This window comes from Herpailurus yagouaroundi, unplaced genomic scaffold, assembly GCF_014898765.1.
Source record: "Herpailurus yagouaroundi ecotype Mexico unplaced genomic scaffold, PumYag 140, whole genome shotgun sequence".
NCBI lineage: Eukaryota > Metazoa > Chordata > Mammalia > Carnivora > Felidae > Herpailurus > Herpailurus yagouaroundi.
In genome coordinates this window covers 385,882-404,270 of record NW_024412395.1, presented here as the reverse complement: position 1 = coordinate 404,270, position 18,389 = coordinate 385,882, and the positions used below count along the sequence as shown (strand labels likewise).

At 41.7% G+C, this 18,389-nt stretch overlaps 1 protein-coding gene across 4 annotated transcripts in view; it reads right to left on the bottom strand.

Annotated features, from left to right (window-relative positions):
* ARHGEF4 (Rho guanine nucleotide exchange factor 4) overlaps positions 1-18,389 on the bottom strand; it is a 266,455-nt gene that overhangs the window by 93,208 nt on the left and 154,858 nt on the right. For all 4 annotated transcript variants that reach the window (XM_040474689.1, XM_040474691.1, XM_040474690.1 and 1 more), the window contains exon 4: positions 18,224-18,350. In XM_040474689.1, the coding sequence (XP_040330623.1) occupies positions 18,224-18,350 (127 nt within the window). The remainder of the gene's footprint in view (positions 1-18,223; positions 18,351-18,389) is intronic.

Genomic DNA, 18,389 nt, shown 5'->3' with positions numbered 1-18,389 from the left:
CGGCGGGGGCGGCGGCGGCGGGCGCGGCGCGCGGGGGCACCGCCACCCTGGGTCCCCGCAGGGCCGCTCCCCGCCGCCAGCATTCCCGCGCGTGTGTTAGTTAGGCTGGGGTCATCTGACAAGGCGACGCACCCGTAGGGCCGGTGGGCGCTCGCTTCTCTTCCGCAGGGACCCAGCTCAGACTGCGGGCAGCGCGTCCGTGCCCACGTGGGGGCGGGAACGCAGGCGGGAGCGCGGGGCCGGGCTCCGGCTGACCTCAGCGAACACCGTCTCGGGGGAGCGCGCTTGGCCGGGACACGCCCCAAGCCCCCGGGCCTGCCACGCGCACGGTGTGCGGAGGGGAGCGGCACCGCAATCCTCCCGAGAGTCAGTCAGCAGGAATCTGCCCCGCTCAGGAGCATGGTCCCCGCCACGAAAGTGCCTGAAACAGCCTAGCAGCAGGCACAGATGAGAATGGGAGCCCCAAAGCACAAGACAGCCAGGGATTACAGGGGTTTGTTTTGGGGGAGGATAGGGATTGTTAGGGGAAAAAGTTGCTGTTTCCTCGGACCCTCCCAGACACTCCTGAGTGTTTTGTAGGTTCTTGGAGTGTACCTAAAGGGTGAAGTACATCCACTGTTCCATACAAGGACAATACATCAAGAAGTACTTATAGGAAATACAAAATCTGGGAGGTGAAAACAGTGGGAGACTTGGTCTTGGACGTGAGATGTGTGAGGGAAGTCCTAATATGGATTGATATGGACTTATCAGCTTTTTAATGACCCTTCCTTCCCAACCTCCTACCCACCCCACCCCCCTCCCCCAGCAACATCCCTCCTCCAACTCCTCCAAGCCCTAGCAAGCTGGTTGTAAAGTGGCAGAAGTATTAACAACAGTGAGGATGAAATGAGAGGCCACATACCAGCTGGTATAGGGCGGATGCTGCAAAAGTGGTCATTTTCTCCCCTTCTTTGCATTTGGGGTCCGTTTCCTGTTGCCTGTCTCCTCTGTGTGCTCCTAGCGCTGTACCATGGGGAACCCTGTGTCTTCATAATATCTATCTCCTCTCTTTGTAGGCCCTCTGTTATCTCCTCTATCAGATTAATATATTAATATCTGCTGCTTTTAATAGACTCAGGGGCTGGGGACAATGGTATGCCAACATTTATATAAAGTACAAAACCCTATACAAGCATAAGGTAATGCCGGCATTGTTGGGTGTTCAATTGATGGGCCCTGGGGGGTGACTCAGCCAATCCGCATCTTGAAGCTCCTCCCTCAACTTACTGTACTTGTTCCAGGAGACTGTGTGCTTTCCTAACCACTCCATACCTGGAATGCACACTTCTTATCCATGCCTCTATCCTTTCCTGCCCTTGGGAAGGACAATTCTGTCCTCCCCTTATTCCTGATTATGGGAGGTTCTGCAAGAAGGGCCCCCCTCATATTCTTAAGTGGCTGTCAGGTTGAGGGCTCTGAGATAAGTTCCTGTGGGTGGGAAGAACTGCTCAGGAAGGAGATGGTCATTGCCAGCAGGAGGCACAGATCAAGAGACACCACTCCCAACTCATCAGCAAGTCTGGGTTCTGCCTCCAGAATAAGTGTCAAAGTTGTCCATATTTACTTTACTGCTACCAGTATCATACTGTGCTTGGAAGACTGCTTTAGTCTTTTAACTTGTTCCACAGAGCAGCCTGAGAGAGCTCTAAAATATAAATCATACCATGTCACGCTCCTGCTTCAAACCCTTCAGAAGCATTTCTTCACAATTAGCCAGACCCGCAAAACCCGTGTACTGACCTGACCTATCTCTCCAATTCTGATCATCTCCCCCATCCTTTGCTCTCTGCCCTGCAGCCACTGTGGCCACCTTGCTGTTTCTCCTTCTAGCCTCAGGGCCTTTGCACTTATTGTTCCTTTCACCTGGAATGCTCTTCTTTTTGCTTTTCAAGGTACTGGCTCCTTCTCAACATCAGATCTTAGCAAATGTTATCTCCTCAGTGAAACTTCATTTCTTCCTAGGACTCATCTGTCAATGGCTTGTTGTTTATCTGTTGTCTGCCCCCATAGACCATGGATGCTGTGAGGGCAGCAGCTCCTTACCTATCACTGTGTCTCAGTGTGAGCAGAGCACCTGTTGCAGGCTGGGTGCCTGGTAAGTGCCTGTGGGAGAATGAGTGGGGGCATGGAACTGAACAAGAGGCCAGTTAAGCAGGACGAGAAGAACATTCTTGTTCTGCGGGTTCAGAACAGATGAGCAGATGATGTGTGATACTGAATGGATGGTAACAAAGGTGGTGCCTCCAGATGACAGCAGCATGGGCTGATCTAGCCTGTGTAAGCCACAGTCAACCAGACAGCCAAGCACCATGCTTTTTTTGAGTCCATTTTTCTTTTAAGTCTTCCTGAGACTTCAGTAAATTCTTATTTGAACCAGCTATCCCGGTCTCAGCTCTGCTGTAGGGAAGATCAGAGTGTCCTCATTTGAGCTATAGTATGAAAAAGGGATCCACATTTTTTAAGACCACGGTGGTGATGGCAGCTGAAATTACTACATACTATCCAAGGATAAGGGAATCTTGGGGGATGAAAGTTGATGCAATGAGACTTAGCTGCCTCCCTAATATGGGAAATCCTCCAAACTCATCCATTTCTGATACCAATAAGGGAGAGATGAGATTTTGGTTCTCTTGCCATCACATGGTAGGTTTATAATTATATCTCTATATCTCTATCTATCTATCTATCTATCTATCTATCTATCTATCTATCTATCTGAATTAATGTTAATACAGCATCTTTATGAGAAAGGTCAGCACAGAAGGATCACTGTTTGAGACTGGTTCAATGATGTGAAAATAGGAGCTGCAATGTTCAGCTGTACATGTAGAAACAGACAGTTGTCTAAATTTAGAGACTGGCTTCTGTCCTGTCTCTTCTAGCTAACCCTGTATTTCAGTTTCTACAAAAGTGTTAAACAGAAAGAAGCTTTAAAACCAGAGAGATCTGGGTTCAAGTTCTGTTTTTCTCTTACTACTTGTGACTTTGGGTAAATTATTGAAACTTCTTAAGTCTTTCTCCCTTCACCCATCAAATAATGATACTGAGAACTATTTTTGCAGGATTATTGTAGGGATTATATAAAGTGATATGTGCATATACAATAGTGCCTAGCAATGTCTGAACTATTAGCAGCTATTTATTAAGTACATATTAGGTGTTAAGTACTTTGCATATATTATTTAACTTCCACAACAACTTTAATAGGTACCATTATTAGCCTCATTTTTCAGTTGAAAATAATAAGCTCAGAATAACCCAAGGCCACACATTTAGGAAGTGGTGGAATTGGTTCCAGTGCTCACCAACTATGCTTTGAACCACTATGTAATTGTTAATTCCTTTCCTCCTGATTTTGAGGATTCTCTAGACAGTTCTTGCTGGAATATTATCAGTATCATTGGCAAGAGACATTGTGAGCCTACTTTGTACATAGCATACTGTGTATATATATATATATATATATATATATATATATATATATAATGGGGGATATAATGAGGAAGTTTAAGCAATGGATCTTGATATTGAATAAGTATGATATAGTCTCAGCCATCCAAATTATCTCCTTTAAGACTCTTCCTGAGATGACTAACAGGTTATAATAATAGGGAAAATTGAGATTGTCTTCAGGCAAGCAGGACAATGACGAATTCTACTGACCCACTCCCCAGTGAAACTAGTGGAAACTACTTAAAAATAGCCACTTAAAACCTCTGGATATATTCCTAGGGGAAAATAGAAAATTAAAAAAATCTGTTCAAGAAAATCAGTGAAAGTTTACTAAGAAAGGTGAGAGTCTGTGATATCTGAACCAGTACCACTGCCTCTCCCCTTCTTCCCAGCTCAGTGAGTTGGGAGATTTCACTCCAGATGGCTAAAGCAAAAAACATGGGGCTCCCTCTCTCATCTCCCAGCTGGAGAGCTTACTTCCCTAGAAGAGCAGTATTTTTCACCCTGTCCCCAACTACCTGCTATTGAGGCTAAGTCCTGGGTGAGAATGGTTGAGCAGTGGGGACTCCCTTCTTCAGCACACTGAGCATATTAAGGCTCTGATATCTCTTCCCCCTGCTTGTGAGGCTGTCATTCCATGCCAGGCAAGCCCAGGGGACCATAGACCAATGTACACTCCTTCAGTGATTGTCACTCAGAGAGAAGCCTGCCATTATCCCCATCCCCAGCTCCAGAGCTCTTGCTCAAATATTTTGCCTAGGGGTAGAATTTTGACTGTGGGAAGGCTGTAAACAGATTATTGCTATTTTTTTCCTAGAAGAACTGCCCTCATTTGTATTAGAACATGGAGAATTTAAACCTAAAGGTGCTCCCCAGAGCAGTGAAGCTTCTGGTGAAAGGCATTTGGGAACATATTCATGGATCTAATGAAAATACAGCCTAAAATTATAAGCCCATTAGTTTTCAAGAAAGAACCAGGAATGAGCTATTTCTTTGCAAGAAAGAACCAAGAATAAGCCCTTCTGGGATCAGAACAAATACCAAACACAGATCTCTGAAACTATTCCTTCAAAGGAGCCAGAATTTGAGCAGCTTATGCCCCAAGGCATTGTTGTAAACAGTAGACTAATCAGCTGCCAATCAGTGGAATTTAAAAGCTGAGTTTAACAATAGAAGGGTTAATCCATCAGGAAGATATAACAATTAAAAAACATATATGCCTAATAACAGAGAACCAAAATACATAAGGCAAAAACCAATAGAAATGAAGGGAGAAAGGGATATCCAACTTTCAATAATGCATAAAACAACTATACAGAAGATCACACAAATAGAAGAATTGAACAAAACTACAAACCAATTAGACCTGCTAGTATCTATACAGCATACCACCCAACAATAGAAGATATATTCTTCTCAAGTGCACATGGGACACTTTCTAGGATAGACCATATATTAGTCCATAAAACAAACTTCAGTAAATTTAAAGGATAGAAATAATACAAAGCATGTTTTTTGACCACATGGAATAAAATTAGAAATCAGTAATGGGAACTTTAGGAAACTCACAAATATGTGGAAATTAAACAACACACTCCTAAGTAACCAATGAGTCAAAGAACAGACCAAAAGAAAAATCAGAAAACACTTTGAGATAAATGAAAATGAAGACAAAATATGCCCAAACTTATGGGACACAGCTAAAGCAACACTTATAGGGAAGTTTACAGCTGCTTATGCCTGTATTGAGAGAAGAAAGCTCTCAAGTCAACAACCAAATTTGCACCTTATAACACTAGAAAAAGAAGAAATGCAAAACCTAAAGCAAGCAGAAGGGAGGAAATAATAAAGGTTAGAGTAGAAATCATTACAGAAAAAAACCAGACAACAGAAATATAGAGAAATAGAGAACAGATACAGAATAGAGAAAATAAAAGAAACCAAATGCTGGTTTTTAGAAAAGATCAACAAAACTGGCAGACCTTCAGTTGAAGAAGAGGAGGATCAAGAATAAAGACGAGTACTCAAATTACTAGAATCAAAAATAAAAGAGGGGACGTTACTTCTGACCCTACAGAAATGAAAAGAATGATAAAGGACTACTATAAACTATTGTATACCAGGCATTGAGATGACTTAAATGAAATGGACAAATTCCTAGGAAGACACGACTTTCAAAACTCACTCAAGAAGAAGGAGACAACCTGAATAGACCTACAAGTGGAGATTGGATCAGTAATCACAAGACTACCTACAGAGAAGAGTTCAGACCCTAGTGGCTTTATCCCTGAATTCTACCAAACATTGAAAAAATAATTAATACCAGTTCTTTCCAAACTACTGCAAAAAGTAGAAGAGGAAGGAACATATCCCAACCCATTTTATGAGGCCAATAGTACCCTGATACCAAAACTGACAAAGATATTACAAGAAAACTACAGACCAATATCTCTTATGGATATGGATGCAAAAATCCTGAATAAAATACTAGTAAACCAAATTCATCAAAACATACAGGGATTTATATATCTTAACCAAGTGGGATAAATCCCAGAAGTGCAAGGGTGGAGTAACATCTGAAAATCAATTAATGTAATATACCATATCAGAATAAAGAACAAAAGTTGCATGATTATCTCAATAGACCCAGGAAAAGCACTGACAAAATTCAACACATTCTCATGGTAAAAAAAAAAACAAAAAACTAAGGAAAAAGCCAAACAACTCAACAAACTAGGAATAGAAGGTAAATTTACCTGATAAGGGTGTCTATGAAAAACCTACAGCTAACAACATACTTAATGGTGAAGATGGGATACTTTACCCCTAAGATCAAGAACAAGGTATGGATACCTACTCTTGCCATTTCTATTCAACTTTACTGTCTGGAGGCTATAATCAGGACGGTTAGGCAAGGAAAAGAAATAAAAGACATCTAGATGGGAAAACTACCTCTATTTACAGATGACACAATCTTGTATGTAGAAAATCCTAAGGAATCCATTAAAAAAATGACTAGAGCTAAGAAATGAATTCAACAAGGTTGCAGGATACAAGATCAATATACAAAAATCGATTATATTTCTATATAGTTCTATATACTTTCAATGAAAATTAAGAAAATTTCATTTGCAAAGCATCAAAAAGAATAAAATACTTAAGAGTGAATTTTTCAAAAGGGGTACAAACTTGTATTCTGAAGGTGATGAAACATAGTTGAAAGAAATAAAAGAAGATCTAAATAAATGGGAAGAATCCCATGTTTGTGGATCAAGAAATTCAGCATTGTTAAGATACTCTCCAAATTCATTTATAGATTCAACACAGTCCTCATGCTAACCCTAGCTGATTTCTTTGTAGAAATTGATACCTGATTCTAAAATTCATATGGAATTGCAAGAGACTCAGAATAGCCAATACATTCCTTAAAAGGAAGGGTAAAGGAAGAGAAAGACTCCACTTCCCAATTTCAAAATTTACTACAAAGCAATAGCAAACAAGACAGTGAGGTACTGGTACAAGGACAGACACAGATCAGTGGAATAGAACTGACAGTCCAGGAATAAATCCGTATCTATAATGAACTTACAAGGCTACCAAACCATTGAAAGGGGAAAGAATACTCTTTTCAACAAATGGTACTGGAACAACTGGATATCCACATGAAAATGAACTCAAATAAAAAAACTTAAATGTAAGAGCTAAAACTATGATACTCTCAGTAAAAAACATAAAGGCAAATACTCACGACCTTAGATTTGGTAAAGGATTCTTAGATATCATATCAAAAGCATGGGCAACAAAGGAAAAAGATAGATAAGCTGGACTTCATCAATATTAAAAAAAAAATTCCGGGCACCTGGGTGGCTCAGTCAGTAGAGCATCCACCTTCAGCTCGGGTTAAGATCTCGCCATTTGTGGGTTTGGGCTTTGCATCGGACTCTGTGCTGACAGCTTGGAGCCTGGAGCCGGCTTTGGATTCTGTATCCCCCTCTCTTTCTGCCCCTTCCTCGTTCGTGCTCTCTCTCTCTCTCTCTCTCTCAAAAATAGATAAACATTAAAAAATTAAAAAAAATTCTGTGCTTCAAAGGATACCATCAAGAAAATGAAAGGACAAACCACAGAATAGGAGAAAATATTTGTAAAGATTATTTATCTGATAATTCATGTGCATCTAAGGTATAGAGAACACTTACAACTCAATTAAAAACAGCCAGATATCCCAATTAACACACAAACTGATGGTTACCAGAGGGAAGGTGGGTGGGGGGCGGTGGATGAAATACATGATGGGGATTAAGGAGCCCACTTGTGATAAGCACCACCTATTGGAAATGTTGAATCACCATATTATACACCTAAAACTAACATTACACTGTATGTTAACTTACTAGAATTTAAATAAAAACTTAAAAAATGAGTAAAAGAGTAGACATTTCTTAGAAGAATAGAAGACATATAAATGGCTGATAAGTATATAAAAAGAGAAATATAAATCAAAACCACAATGAGATACCACTTGACACCCACTAGTTTGAAAGAATCAAAAAGTCAGATAACAAGTGTGGTGAGGATGTCGATGTTGGAGAAATTACACTGGTGGTGGAAATGTAAAATGGCACAGCTTCTTTAGAACACAATTTAGCAAGGGAGGAAGATGGCGGCATAGGAGGACGCAGGGCTCACCGCGTCCTGCTGATCACTTAGATTCCAGCCACACCTGCCTAAATAACCCAGAAAACCACCAGAAGACTAGCAGAATGGCTTCTCCAGAGCCAAGTGTAGACGAGAGGCCCACGGAAGAGGGTAGGAAGGGCGGAGAGGCGGTGCACACTACACGGACTGGCGGGAGGGAGCCGGGCCAAGGGGCAGCCCACTGGCAAAGCAGAGCCCTCAAGTCTGGCTTGCAAAAGCGGAGGGGCCAGATGGAGTATGTTGGGACAGCAAGCGGGACTTAACATCTGGAAGGTTATAAGCTAACAGCTCTGCTCGGAGAGCAGGAGGGCTGGAGGACTACGGGAGGGAGAGTTGTTGAGCCCTGGATGACAGAGCTCAGCTTGGCAGGGAACAAAGGCGCTCACCAGCGCCATCTCCCTCACCCATCCTCCAGCCAAAATCCCAAAGGGAACCAGTTCCCGTCAGGGAACTTGCTTGCACCACGCAGACACCCAATGCTGTGCTTCTGCAGATCCATCCCTCCTGCGGAGGGTCTGACTCACTCCTGGTGCTGCAGGGCCCCTCCTGAAGCAGATCACTGAAGGAAAAGTGAGCTGAGCCTGCCCCTCCCGCCCCTGTGCACCTTGCCGATCCACCCCGGCTAATACGCCAGATCCCCAGCACCACAAGCCTGGCAGTGTGCAAGTAGCCCAGACAGGCCACGCCACCCCACAGTGAATCCGCCCCTAGGAGAAGGGAAGAGAAGGCACACACCAGTCTGACTGTGGCCCCAGTGGTGGGCTGGGGGCAGACATCAGGTCTGACTGCGGCCCCACCCACCAACGCAAGTTATTCAAGACAGCACAGGGGAAGTGCCCCGCAGTTCTGCACCACTCCAGGGACTATCCAAAATGATGAAATGCAAGAATTCCCCTCAAAAGAGTCTCCAGGAAATAATGACAGCTAACAAACTGATCAAAAAGGATTTAAACAATATAACAGAAAGTGAATTTAGAATAATAGTCATAAAATTAATCGCTGGGCTTGAAAACAGTATACAGGACAGAAGAGAATCTATTGCTACAGAGATCAAGGGACTAAGGAACTGCCAGGAGGAGCTAAAAAATGCTATCAATGAGCTGCAAAATAAAATGGAGACAACCACAGCTCAGACTGAAGAGGCAGAGGAGAGAATAGGTGAATTTGAAGATAAAATTATGGAAAAAGAGGAAGCTGAGAAATAGAGAGATAAAAAAATCCAGGAGTATGAGGGGAAAATTAGAGAACTAAGTGATGCACTGAAGAGAAATAATCTACACATAATTGGTATTCCAGGGGAGGAAGAGAGAGGGAAAGGTGCTGAAGGGGTACTTGAAGAAATAATAGCTGAGAACTTCCCTGATCTGGGGAAGGAAAAAGGCATTGAAATCCAAGAGGCACAGAGAACTCCCTTCAGACGTAATTTGAATCAATCTTCTGCACGACATATCATAGTGAAACTGGCAAAATACAAGGATAAAGAGAAAATTCTGAAAGCAGCTAGGGATAAACGTGCTCTAACATATAAAGGGAGACCGATAAGACTCCTGATGGATCTCTCTACTGAAACTTGGCAGGCCAGAAAGGAATGGCAGGAAATCTTCCATGTGATGAACAGAAAAAATATGCAGCCGAGAATCTTTTATCCAGCAAATCTGTCATTTAGAATAGAAGGAGAGATAAAGGTCTTCCCAAACAAACAAAAACTGAAGGAATTCATCACCACTAAACCAGCCCTACAAGAGATCCTAAGGGGGAGCCTGTGAGACAAAGTACCAGAGACATCACTACAAGAATGAAACCTACAGACATCACAATGACTCTAAACTCATATCTTTCTATAATAACACTGAATGTAAATGAACTAAATGCGCCAACCAAAAGACAGAGGGTATCAGAATGGATGAAAAAACAAGACCCATCTATTTATGAGTCTACAAGAGACTCATTTTATTTTATTTTATTTTATTTTATTTTATTTTTTCAACGTTTTTTTATTATTTATTTTTGGGACAGAGAGAGACAGAGCATGAACGGGGGAGGGGCAGAGAGAGGGAGACACAGAATCGGAAACAGGCTCCAGGCTCTGAGCCATCAGCCCAGAGCCTGACGCGGGGCTCGAACTCCCGGACCGTGAGATCATGACCTGGCTGAAGTCGGACGCTTAACCGACTGCGCCACCCAGGCGCCCCTACAAGAGACTCATTTTAGACCTGAGGACACCTTCAGATTGAAAATGAGGGGATGGAGAACTATCATGCAACTGGAAGTCAAAAGAGAGCTGGAGTAGCCATACTTATATCAGACAAACTAGACTTTAAATTAAAGGCTGTAACAAGAGATGAAGAAGGGCATTATATAATAATTATAGGGTCTATCCATCAGGAAGAGCTAACAATTATAAATGTCTATGCGCCAAATACGGGAGCCCCCAAATACATAAAACAATTACTCACAAACATAAGCAACCTTATTGATAAGAATGTGGAAATTGCAGGGGACTTTAACACCTCACTTACAGAAATGGATAGATCATCTAGACACACGGTCAATAAAGAAACAAGGGCCCTGAATGATACATTGGATCAGATGTACTTGACAGATATATTTAGAACTCTGCATCCCAAAGCATCAGAATATACTTTCTTCTCGAGTGCACATGGAACATTCTCCAAGACAGATCACATTCTGGGTCACAAAACAGCCCTTCCTAAGTATACAAGAACTGAGATCATACTATGCATACTTTCAGACCACAATGCTATGAAGCTTAAAATCAACCACAGGAAAAAGTCTGGAAAACCTCCCAAAGCATGGAGGTTAAAGAACACCCTACTAAAGAATGAATGGATCAGCCAGGCAATTAGAGAAAAAATTAAAAAATATATGGAAACAAATGAAAATGAAAATACAACAATCCAAACACTTTGGGATGCAGCAAAGGCAGTCCTGAGAGGAAAACACATTGCAATCCAGGCGTATCTCAAGAAACAAGAAAAATCCCCTATACAAAATCTAACAAACACCTAAAGGAAATAGAAGGAGAACAGCATAGACACCCTAAACCCAGCAGAAGAAGAGAAATAATAAAGATTCGAGCAGAAATAAACAATATAGAACCTAAAAAAACTGTAGAGCAGATGAATGAAACCAAGAGTTGGTTTTTGGAAAAAATAAACAAAATTGATAAACCTCTAGCCAGGCTTCTCAAAAACAAAAGGGAGATGACCCAAACAGATAAAATCATGAATGAAAATGGAATTGTTACAACCAATTCCTCAGAAATACAAGCAATTATCAGGGAATACTATGAAAAACTATATGCCAACAAACTGGACAACCTGGAAGAAATGGACAAATTCCTAATCACCCACACACTTCCAAAACTCAATCAGGAGGAAATAGAAAGCTTGAACAGACCCATAACCAGCAAAGAAATTGAATCAGTCATCAAAAATCTCCCAACAAATAAGAGTCCAGGACCAGATGGCTTCCCAGAGGAGTTCTACCAGACGTTTAAAGCAGAGATAATAACGACCCTTCTCAAGCTATTCCAAAAAATAGAAAGGGAAGGAAAACTTCCAGACTCATTCTATGAAGCCACTATTACTTTGATTCCTAATCCAGAGAGAGACCCAGTAAAAAAAGGGAACTACAGGCCAATATCCTTGATGAATATGGATGCAAAAATTCTCAATAAGATACTAGCAAATCGAATTCAACAGCATATAAAAAGAATTATTCATCATGATCAAGCGGGATTCATTCCTGGGATGCAGGGCTGGTTCAACATTCGCAAATCAATCAACGTGATACATCACATTAACAAAAAAAAAAGAGAAGAACCATATGATCCTGTCAATCGATGCACAAAAAGCATTTGACAAAATTCAGCATCCTTTCTTAATAAAAACCCTCGAGAAAGTTGGGATAGAAGGAACATACTTAAACATCCTAAAAGCCATTTTTGAAAAGCCCACAGCTAACATCATCCTCAATGGGGAAAAACTGAGAGCTTTTTCCCTAAGATCAGGAGCACGACAGGGATGTCCACTCTCACCGCTGTTGTTTAACATAGTGTTGGAAGTGCTAGCATCAGCAATCAGACAACAAAAGGAAATCAAAGGCATCAAAACTGGCAAAGATGAAGTTAAGCTTTCACTTTTTGCAGATGACATGATATTATACATGGAAAATCCGACAGACTCCACCAGAAGTCTGCTAGAACTGACACATGAATTTAGCAAAGTTGCAGGATACAAAATCAATGTACATAAATCAGTTGCATTCTTATATACTAATAATGAAGCAACAGAAAGACAAATAAAGAAACTGATCCCATTCACAATTGCACCAAGAAGCATAAAATACCTAGGAATAAATCTAACCAAAGATGTAAAAGATCTGTATGCTGAAAACTATAGAAAGCTTATGAAGGAAATTGAAGAAGATATAAAGAAATGGAAAAACATTCCGTGCTCATGGGTTGGAAGAATAAATATTGTCAAAATGCCAATACTACCCAAAGCTATCTACACATTCAATGCAATCCCAATCAAAATTGCACCAGCATTCTTCTCGAAACTAGAACAAGCAATCCTAAAATTCATATGGAACCACAAAAGGCCCCGAATAGCCAAAGTAATTTTGAAGAAGAAGACCAAAGCAGGAGGCATCACAATCCCAGACTTTAGCCTCTACTACAAAGCTGTCATCATCAAGACAGCATGGTACTGGCACAAAAACAGACACATAGACCAATGGAATAGAATAGAAACCCCAGAACTAGACCCACAAATGTATGGCCAACTAATCTTTGACAAAGCAGGAAAGAATATCCAATGGAAAAAAGACAGTCTCTTTAGCAAATGGTGCTGGGAGAACTGGACAGCAACATGCAGAAGGTTGAAACTAGACCACTTTCTCACACCATTCACAAAAATAAACTCAAAATGGATAAAGGACCTGAATGTGAGACAGGAAACCATCAAAGCCCTAGAGGAAAAAACAGGAAAAGACCTCTCTGACCTCAGCTGCAGCAATCTCTTACTCGACACATCCCCAAAGGCAAGGGAATTAAAAGCAAAAATGAACTATTGGGACCTCATGAAGATAAAAAGCTTCTGCACAGCAAAGGAAACAACCAACAAAACGAAAAGGCAACCAACGGAATGGGAAAAGATATTTGCAAATGATATATTGGACAAAGGGCTAGTATCCAAAATCTCTAAAGAGCTCATCAAACTCCACACCCGAAGAAGAAATAACCCAGTGAAGAAATGGGCAGTAAACATGAATAGACACTTCTCTAAAGAAGACATCCGGATGGCCAACAGGCACATGAAAAGATGCTCAACATTGCTCCTCATCAGGGAAATACAAATCAAAACCACACTCAGATATCACCTCACGCCAGTCAGAGTGGCCAAAATGAACAAATCAGGAGACTACAGATGCTGGAGAGGATGTGGAGAAACGGGAACCCTCTTGCACTGTTGGTGGGAATGCAAATTGGTGCAGCCACTCTGGAAAACAGTGTGGAGGTTCCTCAAAAAATTAAAAATAGGTCTACCCTATGACCCAGCAGTAGCACTGCTAGGAATTTACCCAAGGGATACAACAGTACTGATGCATAGGGGCACTTGTACCCCAATGTTTATAGCAGCACTCTCAACAATAGCCAAATTATGGAAAGAGCCTAAATGTCCATCAACTGATGAATGGATAAAGAAATTGTGGTTTATATACACTATGGAGTGCTACATAGCAATGAGATATGGCCCTTCGTAGTAACGTGGATGGAACTGGAAAGTGTTATGCTAAGTGAAATAAGCCATACAGAGAAAGACAGATACCATATGTGTTCACTCTTATGTGGATCCTGAGAAACTTAACAGGAACCCATGGGGGAGGGGAAGGAAAAAAAAAAGAGGTTAGAGTGGGAGAGAGCCAAAGCATAAGAGACTCTTAAAAACTGAGAACAGGGGCGCCTGGGTGGCGCAGTCGGTTAAGCGTCCGACTTCAGCCAGGTCATGATCTCGCGGTCTGTGAGTTCGAGCCCCGCGTCAGGCTCTGGGCTGATGGCTCAGAGCCTGGAGCCTGCTTCCGATTCTGTGTCTCCCTCTCTCTCTGCCCCTCCCCCGTTCATGCTCTGTCTCTCTCTGTCCCAAAAATAAATAAACGTTGAAAAAAAAAATTTTAAGAACTGAGAACAAAGTGAGGGCTGATGGGGGGTGGAGGGAGGGGAGGGTGGGTGATGGGTATTGAGGAGGGCACCTGTTGGGATGAGCACTGGGTGATGTATGGAAACAAATCTGACAATAAATTTCATATATTAAAAAAGAAAAGAACACAGTTTAGCAATTCTTCAAATGATTCAATATAAAGTTAACATCTGACCCACCAGTTCTAGTCCTATGTATGTGAGTGAAAACATAAGGCTTCACTAAAACTTGTACATGAATTTTTATAGCAGCATTATTCATAATAGCTGAAAGCTGGAAACTGTCCAAATGTCCACCAGTAGATGAATGGATAAGCAAGTTGTGGTACATCTGTATAAAATGGGCTATTATTCAGTCATCAAAAGGAATGATACATGTGACAACATGGATGAACCTTGAAAACACTATTCTCAGTGAAAAAAGTCACAAAAGACTAGGTCCTATAGGATTCCATTCATATGCAAATCCAGAATAGGAAAATTTGTGGTGATGATTACACCTATATGTGAACAGACTAATAAAATCTGAATTGTACACTTTAAATGGGTGAACTTTATGGAATGTGAACTATATTTCAATAAAGCTGTTTAAAAAGTAGAGAAATTCACCCATGAGATATAATTGGCTTGAAGAAAGAAGTGACCCATACCTTTGAAATAACAATGGAAACAGAAGGCAAGTAGGAAAGTGCCTGGTAGAACCTCGCCAACCTCCCTAAGTAATGGGCATGGGCTCTGGAGGTGCAGAGGGTTTTACACTAATCTGTGTGCATCTGTGTGCTGGCAACTTGCAGAGTTGTATCTGGCTCTGCTGGTTCCACTGAGAGTGGAGTGGATGTGGTGCAATTTATTCTGGGCACCAACTTGTGGGGCAAAGGGTGGCATGCTCCCACATCAAGATAATTCTTGGCTACTCCACACATGTAAAAGAAATGCTGAAAAGAAGGAAAGTTTCCTGGTGGCACTGCTTACAGCTCCCTCCAAGGTGACTGAACTTGTGATACACATTACAGGGAAGCCTTTCACTTCCTGCTTCAGCTGTGTTTGAAGGAGTTTAATAGCACTCTATAGCAGTCTCTGAAAGGATATTGTCTCCAACTACTTGATAACAAGCCCTTGTTGGGGAAAGATTGATGTCTGTAAGGATAAGCAAATAGGGAAATTTCACCTATAGAAAAACTACCAGTCAAAACAAATGCAGATGAATTTGCAAATAAATTTATAAAACATGAACAGGAGAAAGTTTTTATGAAATTCTCAATATTCTGTTTTTACCAAACTTCTATAGGACATTGGAAAGATTTATTGTAGATTAAAAGTGTGATCACTGAATCACAAATCTAGGAGGCAATGAACAGGTAGTAAAACCAGAAAAACAAAGTAGAAGATAAAACAGAAATTCTCCAAGACCTAAGCGGAAATATTTTTTAAAATAATGAAAATGATGAGAGAGGTTCTAGGGATAGAGACTGGAAATATAACCCCAGAAGTCTGGAACAGAACAGTTGGAATTGAAGTGATAAAGAAAAGAAGGCTTTCCTAAATACAGAGACCCAAGTCCATATTAACTTGACTGTGAATATTAACCTGATGAAATGGGAAAAGAGGAATTATTATTCCTTTTTTGAATAATGAAGGAATCTGAAATACAGAGAAATGAGGGATGTGCACGATTTCTCACCCCCATATCTAGTGCAGCTAGAGCCAGAGCCCCGATCTCTTACATCCAGAGCAGTATCCTTGGGGTGCAAGCATGTCAGGACATATGTGTCACTGAGGTTTTTTGATTATTCTGCAATAAATTCACCTGTCAATTTAAAAAAAAATTTTTTTATGTTTTATTTATCTTTTGACAGAGAGAGAGAGACAGAGCATGAGTGGGGGAGGGTCAGAGAGAGAGGGAGACACAGAATCCAAAGCAGGCTCCAGGCTCTGAGCCATCAGCATAGAGCCCGATGCGGGGCTGGAACTCACAGACTGCTAGATCATGACCTGAGCCGAAGTCGGACGCTCAACCGACTGAGCCACCCAGGCGCCCACACCTGTCAATTTTTTAAAAAATTTATTTATTTATTCTGAGAGACAGCGTGAATCGGAAGGGGCAGAGAGCGGGAGAGAGAGAGAGAGAGAGAGAGGGAATCCCAAGCAGGCTCCGCAGGGTCAGCGCAGAGCCCGACATGGGGCTTGAACCCATGATACCGTGAGATCATGACCTAAGCCAAAATCAAGAGTCAGACGCTTAACTGACTGAGCCACCCAGGCACCCCCACCTGTCAGTTAATTCAAATGAACCTCTGAAATTTTAGGCACATATGATTATTAAGCTTTGGATTTGTAAGAAAGTTCTAACTTCAAAGGGCAAATTCAGCCTTGAGAATTATCACTGGAAAAACACTATTGTCACCAATTACTGCTCCTTCCATGAGCCTGTAAATAATCCCATAACTTAATGAAGACCTATGTTAGAAATATCTGTTTCCTTTGAAAACATTCTTTCAGCAGTTGTCAAACTTACCTTTTCATGACTTTGCTTACTGTGAATTTAAATCACAACCAATCTGGGAAAGAATAAGTCCACTGCATGATGCAGCATAAGCACATACATTTGCTAATGGAAAATAATCATGTCCACCACCTAATCAGAGCAGCTAGCTCCCCCACGACCAGCACTTAGTATGCACTGAATTGGATTCAGAGTTCAGGACTCAGTTCTGCATCAGAGCTGACCTCCCTCAGGATGGCATATGCTGCACTTGAACCCCCAGAGCCTAGCCACTCTGCTCCTATCATCTTTTGCCTGGAATGTCAGTCCTGTTCCCACTCCCCAAGTCTGGATGAAGTACATGTTTGACAGGTGTAGCTATTTTGCTTTTTCAACCCTGTCTAGGGATTTACCATTCTTTATATTTAAAACATATATATTTATTTATTTTTGGGTGAGTGCAAGCCGGGGTGGGGCAGAGTGAGGGGGACAGAGGATCCAAAGCAGGCCCTGCATTAACAGGCTGACAGCAGTGAGCCCGATGTGGGGCTCAAACTCATGAACCATGAGATCATGACCTGAGCTGAAGTTGGACACTCAACCAACTGAGCCACCCAGGTGCCCTCCATTCTTTGTCTTTCCTAAACACCAGATTGGCCTCTCCTTCCAGCCAGCTTTCAGACAATAATGTTGCTAATAAAATCTGCACCTGCTCAAGATCTGACACTTGACACCGGGAGCCCTTGAACATTTTCAGCATATGCAAGCCCCTCCTAGGTTAGGTCTGGGAAAGGTGGTGGCTATGCATGAGGATGCCCTATCTTGGCCCAGTTTCCTTCTGGCACAAAGGCCAGTGCTTTTATGGGCAAATATATGATGTGAGGCTGTTTGCCATAGATTTGGTTAAGAGACTCAGAGAAGCAGCCATAAAACTCACAGAAGAAGCTTGTCTGTCAAAGGGAAAACACACTCAAGTTCCATTCTAAAGACAACTCTCTATGTGATTATTTCTTCTGCAAGTTATATATCCTATAATTATATCCTATTGCTAGACCCAAGAGATGAACATTAGTTTTACTCAAAATAAATGAACGAAGGCAGGTTTGGGGATTCAATAATGGAATCTTCCCCGAGCCAATAATTCCCTTTCTCTGGGTGCTAGGGACCTCTTCCTAACTGAAGGGATAAGAGACACTGGTTTATCTGTCTCACCTTCAAGCTACTTCTGCCAGACAAGTAAACATAGCAGTCAACGATACTCTCTCATTTCTTGTCCTTCTTTCTAGGACACCAGAGTATAAAACAAAAGAGAGAGGCACATGACTCACCAGTGTCTGGTAGGTACTCTGGCCAGCCCATGCAGTTCAGTCCTGTTGGGGCACTCTGGGAGAATGGATGGTTTCTTCTAGCGAGACTCAAAGACTCTGGAGAGGTCACAGTCATCTTCCTCCAACACTGGGAGAGGAGGAAAGAGGCAGAGAGTAAATGAAGAAA